General features: G+C 36.1%; 1 protein-coding gene and 1 non-coding gene across 4 annotated transcripts in view; one reads left to right on the top strand and one right to left on the bottom strand.

The window, feature by feature from the left end:
- CLTC (clathrin heavy chain) overlaps positions 1–16,218 on the top strand; it is a 65,264-nt gene that overhangs the window by 28,556 nt on the left and 20,490 nt on the right. For all 3 annotated transcript variants that reach the window (XM_006092220.3, XM_023756809.1, XM_023756810.1), the window contains exons 8-17: positions 368–568; positions 2,839–2,991; positions 3,486–3,608; positions 4,973–5,110; positions 5,328–5,492; positions 5,649–5,829; positions 7,391–7,554; positions 11,926–12,051; positions 12,635–12,777; positions 14,108–14,342. In XM_006092220.3, coding sequence (XP_006092282.1) covers positions 368–568; positions 2,839–2,991; positions 3,486–3,608; positions 4,973–5,110; positions 5,328–5,492; positions 5,649–5,829; positions 7,391–7,554; positions 11,926–12,051; positions 12,635–12,777; positions 14,108–14,342 — 1,629 coding nt within the window. The remainder of the gene's footprint in view (positions 1–367; positions 569–2,838; positions 2,992–3,485; positions 3,609–4,972; positions 5,111–5,327; positions 5,493–5,648; positions 5,830–7,390; positions 7,555–11,925; positions 12,052–12,634; positions 12,778–14,107; positions 14,343–16,218) is intronic.
- LOC111826730 lies at positions 10,766–10,899 on the bottom strand. The gene has a single exon (XR_002830107.1). It is a non-coding gene; the product is annotated as a small nucleolar RNA SNORA42/SNORA80 family (small nucleolar RNA).

Genomic DNA, 16,218 nt, shown 5'->3' on the forward strand with positions numbered 1-16,218 from the left:
TGAGCTGAATTTATTCTCATCACCTTTGTATTATGTTGAATGAATTAACACCTTATATCCTGATCACTATTAGGAAATTTGCACTTAATATGAACCTGGAATAATAGCTAGCTGTAACTACTTTCTGATACACATTGGCATTGTAATTAGGTTGGTATGTTTCTGATTCTGAATAACCTTATTACACCTGGCCAGGGGTGTGAACAAATGTTGACTGAATCTTTATTACTTAACATATTGAAGATTTGAAATTTGGTCTTAGTAGGTGGAATCATGCTTTTATGATTGACTTAAGAGACCCATGGAGTTCTTGGTGTGATGTTGGATCTCCTTTAAACAGAGTCTTTACCATTTCTCTTTCTTAAAGGGAATCCTCCGTACTCCAGACACTATCCGTCGATTCCAGAGTGTCCCAGCCCAGCCAGGTCAAACTTCTCCTCTACTTCAATATTTTGGCATACTTTTGGACCAAGGCCAGCTAAACAAATATGAATCCTTAGAACTGTGTAGGCCTGTACTTCAGCAAGGACGGAAACAGCTTTTGGAGAAATGGTTAAAAGAAGATAAGGTATATTAACTTCAGTTAACATACTTTTGCTTTAATTGTCTTAAATACCACGTTAGCAAGTTATAAACATAGGCTGCCCCAAAATATCTGTATCGTTAATGCTTGTAGGAATAGAATAAGAGCAGACATTGTGTGATATGCATAAACTTACTTTTATAACGTGGAGGTATTATATCTTTGTTTAGTATTTTAAATGGAATCCAGAATTTGTGCTGGGCGGTTAGAACCACTAACCTGGAAGCAAATTGCTATCCTTTTGCTTCAGGAAAAGCTTAGTGTGAGACACTTCAGTGTGTGTTCATGTCAACATATGTAACATTCATTTGGATATAAGAATATATTCCTATCTCTCACATCCCACATTTAATATGCACAGTAGTTTCAATCATACAAATATATCTTCTTTGAGGAATTCCCAAGTATCATTATAATGGTGGTATTTGCTACTAGTAACTATGTTTGGGTGTGAGAAGGAGACATGTTATATAAAATGTTGGACTATAGATATGTTAATAAGACAGCAGGGCTAATTAGCAGTGATAAAAATTCCCAGAAAGATTTCACAGTATGTAAATTAGCATTACATGGGAAAATATTTAACTCAGTTTCTTGAAATTTATTTAAATATGAACCTTTAAAAAATGTTAACCAGCTTTCTTTACTGCAAGATTTCTCTGTGCTTTTTATATTCATTCATACTTAACTGATTTCTTTTCACATAGAACATCTAATAGTATTTTGTTTTCTAGAGCACATTATGGAAAATGTTGCTTACTTGAAGGCAGTTAACAAGTTTGAACAATCCATCAGTGTTTTTATTCCTTTCATACCAACATAAAAAAAGCCTTTCTCGATAAAGTGGCAATATTGAATTGCCATTTCTTATGCTATTGTCAAGAATGAGGTGGTACTATTTAAAGCACTCTGAGTAGTGAATAACATAATGTTGTTATACCTTTCAGTGTTAGTGTATGTTGGTAGTATTTTTACATGACTAATTCTAAGTCCTTGTTTCTTTTTTTTTTTTTAATATATTTTATTGATTTTTTACAGAGAGGAAGGGAGAGGGATAGAGAGTTAGAAACATCAATGAGAGAGAAACATCCATCGATTAGCTGCCTCCTGCACACACCCTACTGGGGGTGTGCCCGCAACCAAGGTACATGCCCTTGACCGGAATCGAACCTGAGACCCTTCAGTTTGCAGGCCGACGCTCTATCCACTGAGCCAAACCGGTCAGGGCTAAGTCCTTGTTTCTTAACCCAGCATCTGGCAGTCTTGCAGGATACTGGAGAATAGTACTTCAGAGTTGGGATGCTTGGATAGGAGCCTCTGCTGAAGAATAGTTAATAGCCACAATAGCGAGTATTTGAGGTCTTAATTGTTTAAGATAAGGGAGGATGGTGACAGCCAAGGCAACTGAGTTGACCTATATTTCTGAGAATGGTCATATGGGATCTATTTGTAGTAAAAGGGATACTGGTCAACTCTTCATTAATTAGCATGTAAGAGATATATACTTCAATACAACTTCTCCGTACTGAAGATCAATGATAAAGGCTATTCTCTGACATAGCCACAAAGCCATTAAAAGTAGAAAATCAACTCTAATATGTAAAGCAAAACTCTTTTAGGGAAACTGCTTTCCAGACTGGGCAGTTGACTAAGGCAGGTTGAATGTATAGAGAAGGGAATCTACTTGTCTACCACCTAAAAATTCAAAATTTTTTATCTGTTTGACCTTGTGAAATTAGAGTGTCCTGCTTTATAACCATAAATCCAAAAGTCAAGAAGATAATGGAGCTTAGATTCTTCAGACATACAAATTATACCCTAATTTTAATAATGGTCCTTATGGTAAGCCTCAACTGGTAACTTAGTATCAACTTTTCATTTGATAACATTACATTTAAAGTTACATTATTTTGAAAAAATTGGGGCCATGTGGGTCAGATATCTGAATATTCTTAATAGTACAAGGTTCTCCTTTTTAAGTATTTACATTTCTGACAAGGCATTTGGTAATATCTATATGTATGAAATCTTACTGGGCTTTTTGTCTTTAGGTAGGATGTGTGAAAATTCTACTGAGACATTGCTGTGAATACATAATCAAGAGTCTTTACTAACCACAACCCCTGAATACTTGTAATATATTCTGGGACAATTGAGTAACTAAATGTTATATTATTTATAGTGGAAGTAGTGTCAACTGCTCATTTATAAAACAACTTATGGATTACTCACCAATCTCTTTTTCCTTTGGACAGCTGGAATGTTCTGAAGAACTAGGTGACCTTGTGAAATCTGTGGACCCTACATTGGCACTTAGTGTGTACCTAAGGGCTAATGTCCCAAATAAAGTCATTCAGTGCTTTGCAGAAACTGGTCAAGTTCAGAAGATTGTTTTGTATGCTAAAAAAGTGAGTTTAATGAAACAAATTCTCAACAAAAAATTCATTAAAACATTAAAGAGAAATTAGCCTGAAGAAACTCTAAGTGACTTTAATAGTGAATTTCCTTAAATTTTTAGTTACTGGGAAAAGTTAAAAGCCCTATTTTAGTCCCACATATAGAATTACACTTATTAAAAAAATGGAGAGTTTCTCTTATACAGCTTACTAGAATTTAAGATGTCAGGGGCATGCTTAAACTGTTAGAACAAACTTTTTGGAATAGTCATTCATCAAAAATGAAGCCAATTATAAAAATTTACAGCTATTTAATCAAACGTTATCACTAAGGCATCTATTTGCCTAATATAAACCAAGGTCAAACTGAACACCTTAAATTAAAACTGAATTTGTACTTTCATCAGTAGTTCTATATTAGTAAGATTCTGTTGCAGAAAAAAAAACCTTTAAATTATATAAAAAGGGAACTTTGTGGTGGGGTTTAAATTTATATCTATTTGTAGGTTGGATATACTCCAGACTGGATCTTTCTGCTGAGAAATGTCATGCGTATCAGTCCAGATCAGGGACAGCAGTTTGCTCAAATGTTGGTTCAGGATGAAGAACCTCTTGCTGATATCACACAGGTAAAGAAATGAAAATGTATTGGTAGAAGTTGATTTCAATAGAGAATGGGGGGATTTGAGTTTAAACAATTTGGAGAAGAATGGGTTAACCATTCAATTTCTAGAAATTAGAGCTTTGTCTTATCTACATAGACAAAAAAAGCAAGTTGCAGAAGAATGGACAGTATGGTACCATCTACATACAGTTTTTTGTTTTTCTTTTTAATCCTCACCAGAGGATATGCTTTCATTGATGAGAGAGAGAGAGAGAGAGAGAGAGAGAGAGAGAGAGAGAGAGAGAGAGAGGAAGAAACACTGATTGGTTGCCTCCCATATGCACCCTGACTGGGGATCAAACCCACAACCCAGGCGTGTTCCCTGACTGGGAATCAAACCTGTAACCCTTTTGGTGCTCAGGATGACGTTCCAACCAACTGAGCCACCTGGCCAGGGCTATATATACAGTTTAAAAACATACAAAATGGACTTCTTGTTTAGAGATGTATATGTAAACATATGAAAAATGTATGGGAATAATAGTTGTTTTTACTCGAACTAAAAGTAACTCCAGAAGACAAAAATAGTTCTTATCTTTTTTAACCCTCACCTGAGGATATTTTTTCCATTGCTTTTCAGAGAAAGTGGAAGGAGCGGGGTGTGGGGAGAGAAACATTGATGTCTCAGAGACACATATACTGATTGCCTCCCACACTCGCCCCAACAGGCTGGGGAGCAAACCCGCAACCCAGGTACATGCCCTTGACCAGGAATCAAACCTGTGACTGACATTCTAACCACTGAATACACAGGCCAGAGCTTCCTTTTTTTAAAAATTAATTTGAGAGAGAGAGAGACAGAAACAGAGACATCGATTTGTTCGACTTACTATGCATTCATTGGCTGATTCATATATGTGCCCTGACCAGGGATCAAACCCACAACCTTGGCGTATCAGGATAATGCTCTAACCAAATGAGCTACCTGGCCAGGGCCAAAAATTTATTTATTTTTATTTTTTAAAATATATTTGTATTGATTTGGGGGGGGGGGCGGAGGGAGAGAGAGAGAGAGAAACATCAATGATGAGAATCATTGATTGTCCACCTCCTGCACAACCCCACTGGGGATCAAGCACACAACCCAGGCATGTGCCCCTGACCAGAATTGAACCAGGGACCTGGCTAGGGCCCAAAAATGTATTTTTAAATTATGAAGTTATGCTGTCCAAATAACATTATTTAAGTCTGGGGTTTGTTTGGTCTGGCAATTTTTTATATGTAAAACAAATGAGATAATACTTAATTTCCTTTCATTTGCATATTATCAACAGTATCATAAAGCCATTTTTAAACATCTCAAACAATATTCTTTAAATATTTTTGCAGATTGTGGATGTCTTTATGGAATACAATCTAATTCAGCAGTGTACTGCATTCTTACTTGATGCCCTGAAGAATAATCGCCCATCTGAAGGTCCTTTACAGACTAGGTTGCTTGAGATGAACCTTATGCACGCACCTCAGGTATATGCGTTCATACTTTTAAGGTGTTACTCAGAACTTCTTGGATTGTTGTTCAAAGCAACTGAGATGATTATTCTTTAAGAAAATTTAGTTAACATTCTTTTGTATTTTCTCTTCTTTATCAATTAGATATTGGATCTTTATATGTAATCTGGATATAGAATTACTGATATAAATGGGCTTGTAAAATAAACTTATTCTGTTTGTGGTTTTATAGGTTGCAGATGCTATTCTAGGGAATCAGATGTTCACGCATTATGACCGGGCTCATATTGCTCAGCTGTGTGAAAAGGCTGGTCTGTTGCAACGTGCATTAGAACACTTCACTGATTTATATGATATTAAGCGTGCAGTTGTTCACACCCATCTTCTTAACCCTGAGGTATTTTATTTTCTTACCTAACAGGTGGTCTTAGATATGATTAAATGATGTACTAAAAATGTGTTTGTGGTTCTGAATGATAATAATTTCATATCACCATTAGGTTCAGTTTTATTTCATTTATGTACTTGCTTATTTATTTATTTTGTCCTCTAGTGGTTAGTGAACTACTTTGGATCCTTATCCGTAGAAGACTCCCTAGAATGCCTCAGGGCCATGCTGTCTGCCAATATTCGCCAAAACCTGCAGATATGTGTTCAAGTGGCTTCTAAGTATCACGAACAACTGTCAACTCAATCTCTGATTGAACTGTTTGAATCTTTCAAAAGTTTTGAAGGTAATTAGGAATTTCTGAGTGTGTTTTAATTAAGATAACCAAGAGGGATATTATGATCACAGGCTATTAGAAATTCTGTCTCTACAAGCTTAATTTTATGGGACAATTTTAAGTTTTATCATGCAATAAATGTCGAGCATCTTTTATGTCAGATTTGAGGGATATGCAGTGAACAAGATTGCTTGGATATTTTATAGGTGAAATAAAAGCAGAATTTTAAGATACAAATATATATAGTGGCTTTGTCATAATTGTGTAAGACAAAAATACTAGTGACTAGTGATCAGGTATAATAAATTTTCATGCTATGTTGTCTGACTCTTATAATGGCAAATGTTTCTAACCAAGGATATTTTGTGATTTGTCATTATACAGCAGGTTTGTGTAACTTCAGCACTTCAGACATTTTGGGCTGGATAACTTGTTGGTGGGAGGGGTGTATGCAGGATTCTTAGCAACATCTCTGGCTTCTACTCACTAGGTGCCAGTGTGGTTCAGCGCCACCAGTTGTGACACAAAAATGTCTCCAGACATTGCCAAATGTCTCCTGGGAAGAAAATCACCCCCAGTTGAAAACCACTGCTGTACTGAGTACTAATGTAATCACTGTTGGGTGGCTCTTGGTTTCATTAGCCAAACTTCTGGTCCCAGTTACCTTTTCTTCCTCTTTTTGTAGTATTGCTCTAGACAGAAGGAATAAGATTTCTTCTAGTTTTCTGTTTCTGTATGTTAGCTATGCACTAAATTTTTACTATTTCATTCAGTACAGTAACCACTAACCACATACGGCTATGTAAATTTGAAGTAATTAAAACTGAATATAATTAAAAATTTAGTTCTTTAGTCACACTAGCCACATTTGAAGTGCTTGATAGCCACATGTGGTTAGTGGCTACTGTATTGACAGCACTGCATTAAATTCTCTTCAAACTACTTTTGTATTTTTCCTATTAACTGCATATGGAAAACCATCTATAAGGGTCTTCATTTAAAACTTATCATATGGAATATGATGTGATAATTAGTTTGGTATTAAGTAGCTGCCTCCTATTTCTCTATTAGAAAACATTGGGTTGAATTTTCTGTGGTTTTTTTTTATATATATATTTTTATTGATTTCAGAAAGGAAAGGAAAGGGAGAGAGAGATAGAAACATCAATGATGAGAGAGAATCACTGGTGGGCTGCCTCCTGCACACCCCACACTGGGGATCAAGCCCACAGCCTGGGCATGTACCCTAACCAGAAATCGAGCCATTACCTCCTGGTTCATAGGTTGACGCTCAACCACTGAGCCACGCTGGCCAGGCTGAATTTTCTGGGGGTTTTTTCAAGATAAAGGTGCAAATCCATTTATTGAACTAATTACTAGATTAATTAGTATTCTTATGGAGTTTTTTGAGCAACCAGTTTTTATTTGGGAGTATTGAGTATGTGTTTTTTATTTTTTGTAAAATTGAGGTATAATTGAAATAACATGTTTTTTAATTGCTTAAATATTATACAGTTCTGTTATTCTCTAAAGTGCACCTGTACTTAATTTCAATTATCTGTTTTTTAAGGTCTCTTTTATTTTCTGGGATCCATTGTTAACTTTAGTCAGGATCCAGATGTGCACTTTAAATATATTCAGGCAGCTTGCAAGACTGGGCAGATCAAAGAAGTAGAAAGAATCTGCCGAGAAAGCAACTGCTATGATCCTGAGCGAGTCAAGAATTTTCTCAAGGTAAGTGATTTTGAGTAATGCAGTTTCTGGTTGGGTTGAAGGTCAGCAGTTCTGCAAGGGTTTGGTTAGTTAAAAAAAAAAAGTTCCCCTAAATGTAAAATTCTTAACATTCTGGAATTGTGTGCTGAATTATTTCTTCCAAATTTAATACTTTGTGGTTTCCTTTGAAATAGGGAAGGAAATTGGTAATACTTGGAATCACCCCATCTATTTAAAAGAAGGAAAAAAATTCACTACCTTAAAGAAATGTCATTTCTTTCACTTTGAAAGTTGTTTAGATGTTCAGTGTCATTTTAGAATTTCATTTAGTCTTCTTTTGAATATTAAAATCATTTTGCCTTCAGTGTCATTTTAAGGAGCTTCTACTGCATGCATAGCAGGTTTATTTCTGTCATCAAATTAGCCTGACTCTGGAAATTAAATATTAATCATGTATAATTCATAAATTGAGGGTAAGATTAAACAAAAATCCTCAGATTTGTGACACGGAATTTAGTTCTAGAGAAGTAAGAACTGCCTATGTTGAAGTGAAGAGTAATGGTTTAAAGATTCTTAGCTCTTTAAAATATACCTAAGGGCAGTTAATTTTGTTTAAAGTTTAACTTTATCTTTATTCTCATTCCTACTAGTTACTTTGACAGGAAAATAAAACTTTAATATTGTTAGTTGCCTCTAAAATTCAGGAAAACTATAGAACATTCAGTTCATCCCCCTAAACCTTTATTTATATATATGAAATGACTCCAGAAACTGAATATAAAGTTCTTAAACTTTAGATTGAAACTAAAACCAAAATGCTTAATGAATAATTTAGTAGAAAAAATAGGCTTTTCCTACGCCTACACGGTCATCATTTTTAATCTACAGTTGTATTAGCTGATTGGGCTCTAGATTGAATACCCCCAAACCTTAGGGGTTTCAGTGTACTGAGATAGTCAAAGTGCTGAAGTAACCCTATATTATAGATGAAAAAATAAACTATCCCCCAAAAATATAGCTTTATAATTTAATGTCTTGACCATTATAAATAGTCTGAATGGCCTGGCTAGTATGATGTGTTTGAACTCAAGACTTTCTGTTGTCAAAAAAACTCCAAATAAGAAAGATTGATGCTTTATGCTTGGCTAGTGTACCCCTAACACTGGTTCAGTTCCTCATTTGATTGTCAGTACTGTTTCCTTTTTTAAAAATACTACCAGGTTCTTAAACTGATTTCTTTTTGTTTTCATTAAGCTCACAGCTTTTATGCTTTAGTCGTAATTTTTTTAGCATTGGGTATTAATATTTGACTTCTGAAATATATATATGTGTGTGTAAAGCAGGACTAAATTATTTTGTTCTTGAACTTCAAAAAACTTATCTGAATACTAGGATGGTGCAGCCTTAAGTTGCTTAGCCCATGAGATCTAATTAGACGAGGATTCCCATTCCACATTTGTGAATTGGGTGCAAGCCTGATAGAGTAGGGACATGGATGTGGATATTACAGGCCTTTGAACCAGTCAGACCTGGTGCAAATTCCATTTCTTTCTATCATTAACTGTTATTTGTTCATTCAGTATATGTCTACCTGTTACCTCAAGCAAATTAACTCAGCCTTGGTTTCTTCAGCCACAAGTTGTTTTTCTCAACTACCTTCGTAGGCCATAGGTGTTCAGGTTATAACAGCTGTAAATAAGCTGTGTTGGTGGGCCTTGGAAATAAGGTGGTGCTAGCCTACATGTGAAATACAGTAATTCAAGTTTTGTTTCTTTTTGGTTTTGAATTATTCCTGACTCCTTGAAGGAATTCTAATTCCAGTCTGAGTTAGAGGTAAACCTGGTATCTTATCTTTAAATAATCTGAGATAGGAACTCAATACTAAGATGCTACTATTTATTGTATGTAGCCTTTCATCCCAGTAGTGAGAATGAACATACTAAAGCATTTTACTCCCTTTCCTTATTGACCGGTAGTATGGTAGCTGCAATGCTACATCTCACCATCACTGTTATAAAGCTTTGGAGGTACTAGCTCAGCCGTGGGCAAACTACGGCCCGGCCCGTTTGAAATGAATAAAACTAAAAAAAAAAAGACCGTACCCTTTTATGTAATGATGTTTACTTTGAATTTATATTAGTTCACACAAACACTCCATCCATGCTTTTGTTCCGGCCCTCCGGTCCAGTTTAAGAACCCATTGTGGCCCTCGAGTCAAAAAGTTTGCCCACCCCTGCCCTAGCCTATCCTTACCAACCCCATATTCTACTTTTTTTAAATAACACTTAACAGTATTGTCTCTTCCCACTACAATGTAAGTCCTTTGAGGGAATGCTTACTTTGTTCCCTACTGTATCTCCAGTGCATAAGTACAGTGTCTGGTACCTGGGTACTCAGTAAATATTAGTTAAATGAATAACTTCATGTTTATGACAACCCGTGAATGTTTATATAATTTTAATTTTTATCTTAAAATCTTTGACCATAATAGCTTCAGGGTAAACTTTTAAATAATTTAAAATATTAATAGCATTACTTACATGTGCAAATTTAGGCAATCAAGAAAATATCCATTCTAGATTTTTGTCTACTCTTTCAATCTTAAGTTTTTTACGGGGGGTGGGGGGGGGTGTAGATACAGTATGTTTGTCTTTGCCAGCAGAAATCTTAAACACGCATGAGAATAGAATACCTAAGTAATCTTAGATTACTTGCAAGTATGTTTTCTCCCTAAATGATAAAATAAAAGTACATAATATTTTATTTTTATATTAAACAGGATAAAGAAGATTAGTATGACCCACTAACTTTTTGATGTTTATTTAATAGGAAAAACTTGGCTTATTGAAATGTTTACATAGGTAGATCAAACACTCTTTCTAGAGATGATTATAGCAGCTGTTTAGTACAGTTTCCATGCTGCTAAATACTTGCTTTAGACCAGGGGCGGGGAACCTTTTTTCTGCCAAGGGCCATTTGAATATTTATAATATCATTCAAGGGCCATACAAAATTATCAACTTAAAATTAGCCTGCTATATTTGGTCGAACATTTAATTAACGCACCCCTAATGCCTTGGCAGGGCCAGATCAAATGATTTCTCAGGCCTTATATGGCCCAAGAGCTGGATGTTCCCCACCCCTGCTTTAGACTTTCCTTAATGTGTGAAAAATCTGCTGCTGACTTCCACTTCAGATTTACAGCCTTTCCTGTCTCCCCGCCCCTGCCCTCCACTGTGTAACCTGCTTCAGTGCCTGCAGCCTACGGGCAGAGGCCAGGCAGTGATTCAAGGCCACAGTTTGCTCTGGCATGGGGCACTATGAGAGACCCAGGGGTACAGGCCTATCATAAATCCAGACCCATGCATGCCTTTTTGATCTTTTATTCAGGATTTCTCATGACTCCCAGATTTAGTTTTGTGTTCTTTGAACACTTCATAGACTAATCTTCAGATTATTTGTAATTGGGTGACTGATATGTTCTAAACTTAGGTACTGTTTTGTTCTAACCTTGCAAATAATGTTGTTCTTAGTGGCTGTCATTGGGGAAAGTCCTATCCTGCTTAGTTCTACTTCCTTAGCAGATTTTTATAGACAGATCATATATTGATCAATGTTTCACTGTGTGTAAATGAATTCCTGATGGAAACTGTTGTTTTTTGTGCTTTACCTTATGTCTGTGGAATGTAACAGGACATGTTTCAGGTAAATGCCCAATATAGGTCTTACCTCCTGTCTGTAACATCTATGTCAATCTATAAAGTAGGATTATAGCTTGGTATTTGTAATGGTAAAAGCAGTAGGCAATTTAAAGATGTCTTTCTTTACGTGCTTTCTTTTTCTTAACTTTTTTCTTATTATAGCAACATGTGGTGTGTTTAATTCATGGCTGTCACCATCATGCTGCTCCTTGTGGGCTTTATTGTAACAGAATGTTAGCGGCTGGCCATATAGAATGGAGTTAGGGAGGAGTCAAAATAAGTCATTAGTTTGAAACAAGTACAAGCCACTTATGTCATCATTTTGACAATTTGACTATTGGTCTTAAATAACTCAATTCTATTTTATTAATCATTAATGAAAGTCCTGCTGTGATGATTTTATATCCCGAATGCCAGTAGTGGCTCACTAATCTTAATTTGTTACTTTTTTTGGTCAAGGGTGTGTGTGGGAAGGACCTGGTATTTTGCTATGGATCTAAGTATTGATTAATAAAAAATTACTGAAAATGGTGTGCTCTCTCCAGCAATTGGGGATTTCTTTTAAGAGAACAGCCAAGTTTATATGATCCTCTCCCACCAGTATAAAACGGAGGTTGTCATATTTTACATAGATTTGCTATCTCACAGAAGGAGAAAATTAAGGTTTCTTTTCATTCTTTTTCCCCCCCAGGAAGCGAAGCTAACAGATCAATTACCACTCATTATTGTGTGTGATCGATTTGACTTTGTCCATGATTTGGTGCTGTACTTATATAGAAATAATCTTCAAAAGTATATAGAGATATATGTACAAAAGGTAAGTAATACTTAGATTACTTAAAAATTAAATCTTATTGTAGATTTTATATTTCACTCTGGAAATCTTCACCCTTTTGAAACTGTGGTCTGCTACAGTGGCTCTTATAATGTTTTCCTGCCCAAATCCTTCTTTGATTAAAATTTTACATGCATGCCAAGTATATAAAACATCAGAAGGGCTGTAGTTGAAAAAGTTGGATGGCCAATGCCCTACGTACTTGGTAGCACCTGAAGTATCTGTGTAGAGGCCATAGACTCCAAAGCACAGTTTTAAAACCATCTTAAATATAGATCTAAAAAACTGTACCTTCTAACTCTAAAAACAGACAGACAGTTTTGCTATAGTGGACTTAATGTGTGAAAAATTCTGTGACTTTTAGCATTTTTGGACTTATTTATCCTTTGAAGTAATGCTGAGATAATTAATTAACAAGCCAGACTTCTGCTAAATTCCTTGGTCTAGTTGCAAAGTTAGACTCTGTTTATAACTGAGCTTAAAAGAGGGGGAAATGTTTATTTTTTAAAGCTCATTTTTGGTTATCATATTAAATAGACATTCTTCAAATTTTTTTAACCCTTAGGTGAATCCAAGTCGACTTCCTGTGGTTATTGGAGGATTACTTGATGTTGATTGCTCTGAAGATGTCATTAAAAACTTGATTCTTGTTGTAAGAGGTCAATTTTCTACTGATGAGCTTGTTGCTGAGGTTGAAAAAAGAAACAGGTGTAGTACCATTTAACCTCCATAACTGGGATAAATAAGTCTCTCTCAGCATGGTAACGGATAAAAATGTAACCTGTCAGTTGTTGAAAAGCTACTCAGAAATAAATGGACCATGATTCCCTGGAAACACCCGATTTAGAAGTGATCGGCTAACTGTAGCGTTGATTTAAAGAAAAGCTGTTTTCTGAAATGTTACAGCTATCATACAAAAAATCTGTTAACCTGGCTAATCACTTGTTTTGCATATTTATAATTAGAGCTACATGGGTTGACTTTGTATATGCTTTTAATGTCAACTATGTGAAAAGCCTCTTTTTAGTTAGGTGTGACACCCTGTATTTGCTAACTAGTTCTTAAATAAATTATTCTCAAGAATAATGAGAAGAGAGTTACCTATTAACTCTGGGTTAAATTGTGTGTGTTTTTATTTGAATCTTTTTTTAAAATATATTTTATTGATTTTTTACAGAGAGGAAGGGAGAGGGATAGAGAGCTAGAAGCATCGATGAGAGAGAAACATCTATCAGCTGCCTCCTGCACACTCCCTACTGGGTATGTGCCCTCAACCAAGGTACATGCCCTTGACCGGAATCGAACCTGGGACCCTTGAGTCTGCAGGCCGATGCTCTATCCACTGAGCCAAACCGGTTAGGGCTTTATTTGAATCTTAATATTCAAAGGAGAACATGGTAATGTAAATATTTACATGAATTTGATAGCCAAAATAATGGCCTACTGCTCTTTCTCTGGGTGCTTTTGATATTTAAATCATTGAAACATAAACTATAGCTTAGTGAAACCATGACCTCTGGTGGAGTGATCATACAACTGCTAGAATTATTAAGCCCAGAGCTCCTAAAGATACTACATTTTGTTCCCAGTGTGTATTTAGGATGCTGCCTCCTCTGGCTGTAGGTAATGTATGTTAATTATGTTAAAATTGAAAGAAACTTCAGATAATCTGGCCTATTTTCTCATACCACGTCCCAGCCCACTCCTGAACAAAATTTATCCAAATTCTAGATATTTTGTCCAGTATAAAAAAGAACAGTTTACGAATCTATAATCTCTTCTTTCTATATCCTGTCTATATATATAACAGGTAGGTCTGGGAAAGTATAAAGATAGTCTTATATACTTTCTGTGTAATCTTGGGCAAATCATTTAACCACATTCTGAGTCTTATTTCCCAATTTATAATAGGGTTGTTGAGAATACAAAATAATGTATGGGAAAGCACATTATTTAAATAGTTAGCATGTTAAGAGTTTGTTATTTATAATACAATATGTGTACATGTGTTATTTTTTGGTTTGTTTGTTTTTATTAGGTTGAAACTGCTTCTGCCTTGGCTAGAGGCCAGGATTCATGAGGGCTGTGAGGAGCCTGCTACTCACAATGCGTTAGCCAAAATCTACATAGACAGTAATAACAACCCAGAGAGATTTCTTCGTGAAAATCCTTATTATGACAGTCGTGTTGTTGGAAAATATTGTGAGAAGAGAGATCCACATCTGGCCTGTGTTGCTTATGAGCGTGGCCAGTGTGATCTGGAACTTATTAATGTGAGTACTGCTAGCTGAATGTATAGAAGGAAGGCTGCATTTTATGTATTTATTTATTTTCTTTAACAAGGTAGTTTTATTAAGAAGGCTGCATTAAAAAATCCTATATAATAAAACCCTAATACGCAAATTGACTGAAGGGCAGAACGACTGGTCGCTGTGACATGCACTGACCATCAGAGGGCAGAGGCTCAACACAGAAGCTTCCCCCTGGTGGTCAGTGTGCTCCCACAGGGGGAGCGCCACTCAGCTAGAAGCCGGGCTCACAGCTCGGGTGCAGTGGCGGTGGCTGGAGCCTCTCCCGCCTGGAGGCGGGCAGTAAGGAGCGAGGGGTCCTGGACTGCAAGAGCCCTGGACTGTGAGAAAGATGTCTGAGTGCTGGGTTAGGCCTGATCCCTGGGGGATCGGGCCATAGCCAGCAGGTGGACATCCCCTGAGGGTTCCCAGACTGCAATAAGGTGCAGACCAGGCTGAGGGACCCCCCTACCTCCCAGTGCACGAATGTTGTGCACTGGGCCTCTAATGTATTATATAATGTTAGGTTAGTGAATTTTGAGAGTTTCAGAGTAGTTTTAGTTAAGACAGAGCATTTTTGGAAGACATGTGATTTAAAAAATTTTTGTTTGCCAATAATTGTGAATTTAAAGTGGCCAAGATGGTAGATCAAATGTGTTTTCACTTATTAACATTTTAACTGCACTAGTTTTATCACTTCTGTTCTTATACATTCTCATACACATACACATACACAGATGCATACATCTCCCCCCCACCCCTTGGTTAAAAAATTTTTAAATCTCTATTATTGAAAGTGTTACAGATGTCCCCCATTTTCCCCCCATTACTCCCTCTCCATCTGGTTTTCATACCACTGCAGGCATTCACCGCACCATTGTTTGTGTCCATGGTTTATGCACATGCATACATCTTTTAAACATATGATAAAGTTGCATGCATCGTGGCCTTGTACCTCTGCAGTGTATTTCCTAAGAATAAGGATGTTCTCTTTCATAAACACATTATAGAAACCAACCTCAGTCAACTTGATTGACAGAATATTTCTTAATTTATGCCAGTTTTGTCAATTGACCGAATAATGTTTCTTACAACAGTTTTTCCTTCCAGTGTAGGATTACATACTGCATATAGTTTTCGTATCTCTTTAGTCTCTTTTAATATGAGACAATTCTTCAGCCTTTCTTTGTAAAAGTAGTCTTTTTTCTACTGTAATTTTTTTACTGCAGTGAAATTTACATAATGTTAATCATTTGAAAGTGAAAAATTCAGTGGCAATTTGTACATTCACAGTGTAAGAGAATCTTATTCATTTTGAGTTCCTCTGATGGCTCCCTGTGATTAGCTTTAGATTGTATATTTTGCATCCAGAATATTGCTTAAGTGATCTTTGTCTTTCTCATGCTATTATATGCAGAAGCACCTGGCATTCTTTTGTTCTTCGTTGGTGGAGGCACTTTTTATTGTTGTCAATTTCTTTACTGTATAATTATTACATTTCCCCTTGCAGATCTTAAGAAGTCAGCAAGGAAACACTTAAAACCATGCAAATGTTGTGTGCCCCCTCTTCTATGCCAATTTAGAATCTATTGATTCTTCTTAAACCATTCTTAATTTGTTGGTTGCAAAAGGACAATTTTCCAAGTCTAGCACATTCTCCACATTTAGTCAGCACTCATATTTTCATGTACTCATGAATCCCTGTCTGATTCAATAGGTTATAATCCACCACTATTGTTTTGATGCTCAAAATGTCCCAGTTTTGGCTGATAAAAATCTCTGCAGCCTGCCTTCTGGGGCTTTGTCTTATGGTCTCATCATTCTTCAAGCGCGTCCTTATTTTTTAGCACAACAAGTTACG

The sequence above is a fragment of the Myotis lucifugus genome, unplaced genomic scaffold, assembly GCF_000147115.1.
Source record: "Myotis lucifugus unplaced genomic scaffold, Myoluc2.0 scaffold_99, whole genome shotgun sequence".
Classification (NCBI taxonomy): Eukaryota; Metazoa; Chordata; class Mammalia; order Chiroptera; family Vespertilionidae; genus Myotis; species Myotis lucifugus.